General features: G+C 51.3%; 2 protein-coding genes across 3 annotated transcripts in view; one reads left to right on the top strand and one right to left on the bottom strand.

The window, feature by feature from the left end:
- Positions 1-2,719, top strand: part of igf2bp3 (insulin-like growth factor 2 mRNA binding protein 3) — a 17,322-nt gene extending 14,603 nt beyond the window's left edge. For both annotated transcript variants that reach the window (XM_061254642.1, XM_061254643.1), the window contains exons 11-15: positions 271-387; positions 749-823; positions 1,637-1,768; positions 2,065-2,178; positions 2,271-2,719. In XM_061254642.1, coding sequence (XP_061110626.1) covers positions 271-387; positions 749-823; positions 1,637-1,768; positions 2,065-2,178; positions 2,271-2,366 — 534 coding nt within the window. In that variant the 3' untranslated portion in view covers positions 2,367-2,719. The remainder of the gene's footprint in view (positions 1-270; positions 388-748; positions 824-1,636; positions 1,769-2,064; positions 2,179-2,270) is intronic.
- Positions 2,720-7,195: 4,476 nt separating this feature from the next.
- gpnmb (glycoprotein (transmembrane) nmb) overlaps positions 7,196-10,000 on the bottom strand; it is a 24,415-nt gene continuing 21,610 nt past the window's right edge. The window contains 7 exon segments of the mRNA XM_061256075.1: positions 7,196-7,575; positions 7,954-8,044; positions 8,935-9,061; positions 9,063-9,107; positions 9,109-9,142; positions 9,726-9,778; positions 9,780-9,831. Of these exon segments, the coding sequence (XP_061112059.1) occupies positions 7,428-7,575; positions 7,954-8,044; positions 8,935-9,061; positions 9,063-9,107; positions 9,109-9,142; positions 9,726-9,778; positions 9,780-9,831 (550 nt within the window). The 3' untranslated portion in view covers positions 7,196-7,427.

Here is a 10,000-nt window from a genome sequence, read left to right as displayed (position 1 = left end):
GATGGGATGGAGTAATGCGATTCCTAAAGTTATTTCTGACGTCAGTCAGAGTTTCTGTTTGGCCCCTGGTCTCTGGCTCCCCCTGCTGGTCACAGAGGGGATGTGCAGGAGCAGTTCTCTCAGCTGTGTGTGAGTGTGAGTGTGAGTGTGAGTGTGAGTGTGAGTGTGAGTGTGAGTGTGAGTGTGAGTGTGAGTGTGAGTGTGAGTGTGAGTGTGAGTGTGAGTGTGAGTGTGAGTGTGAGTCTCTGACGGTCCCCCCTCCCCCCACAGCAGCCCGAGTCCGAGACGGTGCACCTCTTCATCCCGGCGCTGGCTGTGGGGGCCATCATTGGGAAACAGGGCCAGCACATCAAACAGCTGTCCCGCTTCGCTGGGGCTTCAATCAAGGTCAGGCCACGCCCGCCGGCATGCTTCCCCTTCAGGCCCGTGCCGTTAATGTGGCAGGCCTGGCCCCTGAGGGCCTGGCCCCTGAGGGCCGGGCAGGTCCTGGAGGGCTGGGTTGTGTGCCGTGTTTTGAATGAGCTAATTGACTGTAAACACACACTGGATCTCTCCGAGGTTAGGCTCCACAAACTGCCTTCATTCATTCATCAAATACAGACCTGAGTGTTGGAATGCGAGATCGGTTTCACCGCACAAACGGCCAATCACGTAATTGAGGCCTGAGAACAGGAAGCCGATAACGGCCCTCCCTCCGGTGTGACCCGATTGGTTGACTGACTAAATCCTGTCCTGTGATTGGCTGCAGATCGCTCCGGCTGAGGGGCCCGAGGCCAAGCAGAGGATGGTGATCATCACCGGCCCCCCAGAGGCCCAGTTTAAGGTACACCCCCCCCGGCCCGTCGCCTGGGGCTGCATCTCCCCTTCATTTACCCCCCTGGCCCATCACCCGTCACCTGGGGCTGCATCTCCCCTTCATTTACCCCCCCGGCCCGTCACCCGTCACCTGGGGCTGCATCTCCCCTTCATTTACCCCCCCGGCCCGTCACCCGTCACCTGGGGCTGCATCTCCCCTTCATTTACCCCCCCGGCCCGTCACCCGTCACCTGGGGCTGCATCTCCCCTTCATTTACCCCCCCGGCCCGTCACCCGTCACCTGGGGCTGCATCTCCCCTTCATTTACCCCCCCGGCCCGTCACCTGGGGCTGCATCTCCCCTTCATTTACCCCCCCGGCCCGTCGCCTGGGGCTGCATCTCCCCTTCATTTACCCCCCCGGCCCGTCGCCTGGGGCTGCATCTCCCCTTCATTTACCCCCCCGGCCCGTCACCTGGGGCTGCATCTCCCCTTCATTTACCCCCCCGGCCCGTCACCCGTCACCTGGGGCTGCATCTCCCCTTCATTTACCCCCCCGGCCTGCGTGTGAACACCTGGTCATGAGGGGTGCTTTAATGCTAGATTCTTGGTTGAGTGGCTGGTGTAGTCCTGGGCTGCCCAACCCTGTCCCTGGAGTTACTCATCTGCACCTCAATGAGATCTCTGGCTGTTGAATGAGGTGGAACAGGTTTGGGCAGCCTTGGTGTATTCTTTAACATGGTGTTTGCTTTGGGCGTTCTGACAGTTCTGCTCCAGCTCTCTGCCTGGGCCCAGTTCTGACAGTTCTGCTGATCAGTACGGTGTCCTGTCCCCCCTCCACAGGCTCAGGGTAGGATATTTGGGAAGTTGAAAGAGGAAAACTTCTTTGGCCCCAAAGAGGAGGTGAAGCTTGAAGCTCACATCAAAGTCCCGTCTCACGCCGCCGGCCGTGTGATCGGGAAGGGCGGGAAAACGGTGAGGAGGCGGAGTCCTGCTGCGCCCGGGGGCTGCTACTACAGGGCATCAGAGCTGCTGCTGTAACGTGTGTCTGTGTCTGTGAGTGTGTCTGTGAGTGTGTCTGTGAGTGTGTCTGTGAGTGTGTGTGTGTCTGTGAGTGTGTGTGTGTCTGTGAGTGTGTGTGTCTGTGTGTCTGTGAGTGTGTGAGTGTGTGAGTGTGTGAGTGTGTGAGTGTGTGAGTGTGTGAGTGACTGTGTCTGTGTGAGTTCAGAAACTGATCCTAGATCAGCTGAGACCCTGTGAATCCCTCACAGGTGAACGAGCTGCAGAACCTGACCAGTGCCGAGGTGGTGGTGCCTCGAGACCAGACGCCCGATGAGAATGACCAGGTGGTCGTCAAAATCACCGGACACTTCTATGCAAGTCAGGTGAGGGTGTGCGAGGCCGTGTGTGTGCATTAGTGGACCCCTCTATTGTCCCAGCTTGTGTGTGTGACCCCCTCTGTCCTGCGCTCCCCCAGCTGGCCCAGAGGAAGATCCAGGACATTCTCTCTCAGGTGAGGCGGCAGCAGCAGAGACCGGGCCCCGGGGCCCCGTCCGCTCTCAGGAGGAAGTAAGGGCCCGTGCAGACGGCCCCCGGGGCGGGCGGGACCCCCAGGGCCCCGGGCCGGCTGCAGAAGATGTCCCGCACCGTGTCGTCATGCCGACGTCTCCGTGGAAACGGACCTCCTCCTGGAGCCTCTCTGCTGCCATTTCAGGTTTTTTGGGAAATTATTTTTTTTTATTATTTTTTTTTTCTGCCCTTTTTGTCCCAAAGTTTTGGAACAGAAATGTACCCTCTTCACATCCTGATGTGGTACACACTCAACACCTCAAATCAACCGTTTGTTTTCGTTCTCTCCCCTGCAGTGGTGTTGGAATCTGTTGATGCTCCCGCCATGTTAAAATGGTGAAACGTTGCCCCCCTCGTGCCTAGTTTCTGAGGGGGTGGGCAGGGGCAGGGGCAGGGAGGGGGCGGGGGCGGGGGGGAGGGGCAGGGAGGGGGCGGGGGGGGAGGGGCAGGGAGGGGGCGGGGGGGCAGGGATTGTTCAATGGGAATTGGGGAAAGGGAAACTCTTGTCCCAGTATTGATAGTGGCATTTTATAAATTCGGATGCGTTTTATAGAGAAACACTGCCAGAGCTCTGAAGGGATGTGTTTAAATGCTGTTGGCCAGATAATGGATTTAATATGCATTTTTTACCAAACTACCTCAAGCTTTAGTACCTCAGAAAAGAAAATGATATATGAAAAAATGTTCCTTTCTTTTTATTTTGCTTTGTGGTATTTTGTATACTTTATAAAGCTAATAGTTCTTGAACATTTTATTTTTTTAAGAAAATTTAAAAAATTTGGTCAGCTGCCACCAGTGTGTGTTCAACTCTTTATTTTACGAAAGGTATATGTACATGTGTAAAGTGTGTGTGTATATAAGAGTATATGTGTACATATAAGAGTATTAACTGAGATTGAAGAGTTGTAGCGCCCTCTGCTGGTGGCTGCTGGGAGTGTTAAATAGCCTCAGTTTTCCTGAGGTCCTCAGCGCCATCTTCTGGACAGGACATGTACAGCGACTAGCAATGCCGAATAATGCCAACATTACATACTGCAGCAATGAAGTATTTTTTTTTTTGGGGGGGGGCGGGTGGGGTGCGGGTTGAGGGCATAGTGTGAAGTTTGGGGTTTAAAAGTTTTGTTTTTCTTGGACAGTGTTGGTTTCATGTTTTTGCAAGGGGGGTGGGGGAGGGGGAGCATTGACACGCACCCTCCAGATCTCAGGATTTAAGCCCCTCCTTTTGCAACAACGTTAACGACAGAGTATGTTTATAAACGGTGTATAAGTGTTTGATGAGTTCAGCCCGACCACATTCTCCGATTCTGAAGTGCACCTGCAGCTGACGCTGGTGTGTGGCGGTCCAGGGGCGGAGCTTGCCCCCCCCCCCCCCCCCCCGCGCGCCCGGGGCTCCTCCAGCCCGACTGCGGGATTCCATGGCAACGGTGGTTCCATGTGGCTGGGGATGGGAACCATTCAATTCGTACGATACGTCAGTAATATTGGGATACGTTTACAGACCCAGCCACGTTTACAGACCCGGCCATCTTACTGCACCGTCGACTCGCGCAGGTTTCACTGAAAATGACAAATCTGGGGATGGGGGGCAGTAGGGGGGCAGTTGATAGATAAACTTTTTTTTTTTTTCTCAAAGAAAATGTAAGCAAAAAAAAAAAAAGGCTTTTTTTGTTTTTGTTTTGTTTGGGTGCAGAATGTAAATATGGTTTTTGATTGTGGTAAAGATCTGTCTACCTCATTGGGGGGGCTAGGCAGAATGGGGGTAACCCCACCCCCTCCCCCAGCCAGGGTTCACCTCCAGTCCTCACGGATAATGATCTACCTCTTACACACACATTAGAACAGAGGCATATTCCTATTTTAGCGTTAGTTATTTCCCACTGAATTAACCATGATGTACAGATTAGAGATTAAATAAGGAATGATTATCTGAAACGTTCATTTCCCATACTAATTTGAAAACTGAAAAAAGGTGGTGTAGCTTTCTTTGATTTGGTGTTTTTGTGACTTTACAATTTTTGGAGTTATGCATCAGTTTGGGAAAGGTCAATCCATGTTGATTATTGATTAAATTTTGTTTTTCCTCATTCTGTAAATTGGAGCAGTCAAAAGGCCAGCCTACTCTTTCACTTTCAGTCTTTCTTTTCCCCCTCTCCCTCTCTCTCCCTCTCTCCCTCTCTCCCTCTCTCCCTCTCTCCCTCTCTCTCTCTCTCTCTCTGCTGGTTTTGTATTATGTTTGAGTTTCATGGCTGTGGTAAATCATGTTTATTAATGACTGAATTTTGGGAGAGAAGCAGCCCTGCCTCTCTCCCAGTGCCCCTGACACAGCTCCACTGTCAAAATGCCTCTGAATAAACAAAATGGCTCCTCGATTTTCTTCTTTCTGATTGTCTTCACTCTGCACACTTTACCCAGAAGCCTCATAACCGAACTCCAAAGACGTCAGACGTGCATTCCAGACGGCAAACATTTGTGGTGAACTATGTTTGCAGCAAACTGTTATGGTTTAACAATTTTAAATTAACATTAACATTAATTCACGTTTTCCCCATTAGAAGCCATTTGTTTCCCGCGCATTTCCTGGTGAACAGAAAAGTCTGAATATGCTGGCGAACGTTAGCTTACCGTTAAAATCATTTGGCTGTTAAAATGCACTTAACAAATATTACATTGATACCTTAGATTCGTTGCTTAGCTGCGATTTATTTAAGCTGCAAACATTGTTCGCCTTTAACGCATGTCTGGTTGCCAAGGTAAAGGTTGCCGTTCAGTAAAGTTGGTTAGCTGCCGTAAAGTAAATTCAGTTATTTTTGTTAGCTGGCTGGCCATTATGTCCTGCTTTTTACTGGGTCCAAGATTTTACAAAGCAATATAGTAATGCCTACTATCTCAAGCTAATGGGCCGACTATTATCCTGAGTGTCATTTATAACTTTGGAACTACCGCAGACCACCAATATCCGCCCTTTTGACAAAATTCGTTTTCATTTAGTTGGAGAATGCGTGCTTTTTTTTACGTTGCCAGAGGGGTTGGCTGGTAGGCCGCACAGTGACGGTGGCCTGAGGTCACCCAGTCCTCCGCCTCCTCCCACTTTCAGTCGTCATTTCTGAGCAATTTCACTAATGCGTGCGCTTACGATTCGAGTTGATATTGTCTCGGCGGTCGCCATCATGAATTTAGACCGATGATCGTACTGATTGCCTAGCAACATTTGCTAACGTATTATAGCCTACTGCTTTGATTCAAAGATCAAGATCATCGTTTGTAGAATAGGAACGAACACCAAACCGCTTAGCAAGCTGAGTCTTTATGTAACTAGGTGATATAAAAGGAATAGTCTTCAACATACATTTCAGTTATTGCAATTGGCTAAGTGGATATTGTATGGGGGCAGCCAGTGTCTGATTTACCGTTAGCCTATGCTGATAGCAACATTAGCTAATTTAACGTTACTGACACCCGTAACGGCGGTGGGAGGTGTTGGGGGAGACTTGACTAACGTTAGGCCTACTCTGATCTGCTGAAGGGGGAGGTGGCCACCCATGTTGCTAGATACGTTTGCTACGCGAAGGTACGAGACATTTGCTGACATCGTTACAAATAAAAGCGACAATGATGTAGAAAAATGACATAATATTGCTGGCTACAGCAGACTGAAACACTCGGGTGCTGTGTTTGGCTGCGGCTAATGAATGCCTGTTCATTCCTCGCATTAAGTTACGCTAAAGCTGGCTATCCTGACTTTCCTGCATATGATGACAGCGATGTGGGGGGGTTTGCTTTGGGAAATGTCAGTCAACTACTTGACTTGGGCGACACTGGCTCCGGCGGTAATGGCAGTCGGAGGGTTGCCAAAGTGTCCCTGAGCAAGTCCCCTAACTCCCAAATGCGCCTGATGAGCTAGTTGGTGCCTTGCATGGCAGCCATTTGGCGTGAGTGTGTGTGTATGAATGGGTAAATGAGAAGCATCAATTGTACAGCGCTTTGGATAAAGGCGATATATAAATTCCAACCATTTACCATTTTACCGTTTACCGTTACTTCGCTGGTAGGAACACGCTATTGCTGTAATTCTAGCAGTCTGCAATGCGGTGTCACGAGCGACCTGGCCTCGCTAGCTTTCATAGGTGTCTAGATGAGCGAGCATCCGTCATCTTTGGGGTCTAGGCAGGGTTGAGAGGTGGCGTTGAATCACAGAGACATCTCCTCCGTAGTCTGCCTTTAAGTGCGTCCGTTTTTTCCTTCTCTGCCTCATCTCCAATCAATTAATTGTTTTGAGTTCCACTATTTCAAGACCTTCCTGGATGTTATTTAAATTCTAGGATTTTGTGCTGTCAGTCATGGAACACTTCTGTTACCCAGCACTTGGGAGAGCATAAAGGAAAAGAGGAAACTGTTTAAAACCTTTATTAAAACCAGTCTTTTCCCCCTACGCACATTACAATATTCCATTAACTGTGTAAGTGAAGCACTGCTAGAGTTAGTCTCAATTCTGTGATGGATATCGCATACCCAGGCTCCCCCAGGCTCTACATTTACAATAGGTGAATATAAAACGTATAAAAACACACAAGTTCTTTGGGATAGTTTGGAAACCTCTTTAGTACATTTAGACGGTTAAATCTACTTCACTAAGACACGAGAAGCAGAGGGAATGTCCTGATACCCTCCACACAGGGAAATGCAAACAAAAGCAAAAAAAAAAAAAAAAAAAAAAAAAAAGCCAAATCATTTGGGCTCAGAAGCCATCTCTTGGGGGCACTCATTATGAAGCCACCCCATTGCTTAGCACAGCTTAGCTTTAGCACAGTGCAAAGCCCCTGTTTCTCTCTGCATTAATATTCCTGCATCCCCCTGGGCCGTGGTCATGTATGCAGCAACGGCCAAAGCGCTAATCTACAAGCTCATAGGCTGCAGCTTTCAGGGGGCGGAGCTGAAGCTGCTTTGGTGGGTGTTGCTAGAGTGGGTGTGGCCAGCATCAGTGGTGGGTGTGGCTAGGATAGGGGTGGGGCTAAAGCCGATTTGGTGGGTGTGGCTAGGGTGGGTGTAGATGTTTTGTGGGTGTGGCCTACAGCGGGAGCCTGTCGTTGAGTAGACGGCTCCTCTCCTCGTTGGCGGGAAACAGCGAGCTCCTCAGACTCTCGAAACGAAGCCTGACCCCGCCCTCCTCCGTCTCCGCCGGCGACCGTCTGACTGGGCGGTAAACCTTGTAGCGCCTGTGGAGACAGACCCCACAGCTTCAGCCAGACCCCACAGCTTCAGCCAGACCCCACAGCTTCAACCAGACCCCACAGCTTCAGCCAGACCCCACAGCTTCAACCAGACCCCACAGCTTCAACCAGACCCCACAGCTTCAGCCAGACCCCACAGCTTCAACCAGACCCCACAGCTTCAGCCAGACCCCACAGCTTCAACCAGACCCCACAGCTTCAGCCAGACCCCACAGCTTCAACCAGACCCCACAGCTTCAGCCAGACCCCACAGCTTCAACCAGACCCCACAGCTTCAGCCAGACCCCACAGCTTCAACCAGACTCCACAGCTTCAACCAGACCCACAGCTTCAGAGAAATATGGTGCCGTTTCAGGGACTCACTTGTACACGGTGAAGGCGATGAAACCAAAGATGGCCACCAGGACAGCGGCAGCACTCAGCACCACCTCTACAGGCTGTGGACCTTTAAACACTGACGAGAGAGAGAGACCTTTAGACACTGCAGAGAGAGAGAGAGAGAGAGAGAGAGAGAGAGAGAGACCTTTAGACACTGCAGAGAGAGAGAGAGAGAGAGACCTTTAGACACTGAGAGAGAGAGAGAGAGAGACCTTTAGACACTGAGAGAGAGAGAGAGAGAGAGACCTTTAGACACTGAGAGAGAGAGAGAGAGACCTTTAGACACTGAGAGAGAGAGAGAGACCTTTAGACACTGCAGAGAGAGAGAGACCTTAGACACTGAGAGAGAGAGAGAGACCTTTAGACACTGCAGAGAGAGACCTTTAAACACTGAGAGAGAGAGAGAGAGAGAGAGAGAGACTTTAGACACTGCAGAGAGAGAGAGAGAGACCTTTAGACACTGCAGAGAGAGAGAGACCTTTAGACACTGAGTGAGAGAGAGAGAGAGACCACTAGACACTTCAGAGAGAGACAAAGACCTTTAGACACTGCAGAGAGAGAGACCTTTAGACACTGCAGAGAGAGAGAGAACTTTAGACACTGCAGAGAGAGGGGGTAACGACTCACCTTTAATGAGTTCTCTGTGGGTCATGTAAATGGGAAATGGTTGGCATTTATATAGCGCCTTTATCCAAAGTGCTGTACAATTGATGCTTCTCATTCACCCATTCATACACACACTCACACACCAACGGCGATTGGCTGCCATGCAAGGCGCCGACCAGCTCGTCAGGAGCATTTGGGGTTAGGTGTCTTGCTCAGGGACACTTCGACACAGCCCGGGCGGGGATCGAACCGGCAACCCTCCGACTGCCAGACGACTGCTCTTATTGCCTGAGCCATGTCGCCAGTCATGTGACTCTCCCTTAAAGCCAATGAGGAGCTCTCTGCGGTCGCCCGACTCACCTGGCTGGATGGTGACGTGCGTGGACGCCAGGGCGAGGCTGGCCCCGCCCTCCAGCGTGATGTTGACGCAGTAGGAGCCCGGCTGCAGGAAGGTGTGTCTGAGCGTGACCTCACATCCTGTCCCCCGGCGCCACATCCTCACAGACCATGCTCTTCACCTGCCTGCAGGGGGCGGTCAGAGATGATGGTGCAGGCGGAGGAGGGGGCACTGGGGGGGGGGGGGGAGAGAGGGGGGGGGGGAGAGAGAGAGAGAGAGAGAGGGAGGGGGGGAGGGGAGAGAGAGGGAGGGGGGGGAGGGGAGGAGAGACGGGGAGAGAGAGGGGGGAGGGGAGAGAGAGAGAGAGAGAGAGGGAGGGGGGGAGACAGGGGGGAGGGGGGGGAGAGGAGGAGAGAGGGAGGGGGGGGAGAGAGAGAGAGGGAGGGGGGGGGAGAGAGAGAGAGAGAGAGAGAGGGAGGGGGAGACCGGCTGGGGGGGAGCGGTTGAGAGAGATAGAGAGGCGGAGAGAGTTGGGGAGACAGAGAGAGAGAGGGAGGGGGGAGACGGAGAGAGAGAGGGGGGGGGGGGGAATTGACTTTACCCCCAGAGCTTGCAAACTCCAATGGTTACTGAAGGTATTGCAGTTCATTTAGCCAGAAACACATTTCCCCATTGAACTATGAATTAAATTATGAAATAAAACTTCTTCACACTGAACTAGGATGTAAGATTTCCTTCAGTCCTCAGCTCATGTTTAGCCTCACAACACTGAGCATCTCAGGTCCGTGGTCGGATGTACACCTGAGAGACTTACCTGCCCAGACACTTCACCAGGAAGGTGACCGTGGTGTTGGTGACTGTGGCTGCAGGACACGTCTGTGATCTTATTGGCCTGGACACTCAGCACGGCCAGCTTCCCCCTCTGTAAGACACACAGGTGATGTCACTTCCTGTAGGCTGAGGCTGGTGACTTTGGGGAACCTCCTTATTCTATATTGTTCTGGGCCAACGATCATACTTTAATTAATATTATTATTATTAATAGGCAAAGACTGAAGAGCACATTACACCCTGAGAAGGACAGGTAGT

The sequence above is a fragment of the Conger conger genome, chromosome 9 (assembly GCF_963514075.1).
Source record: "Conger conger chromosome 9, fConCon1.1, whole genome shotgun sequence".
NCBI lineage: Eukaryota > Metazoa > Chordata > Actinopteri > Anguilliformes > Congridae > Conger > Conger conger.
This window is presented reverse-complemented; position numbering and strand designations above follow the sequence as displayed.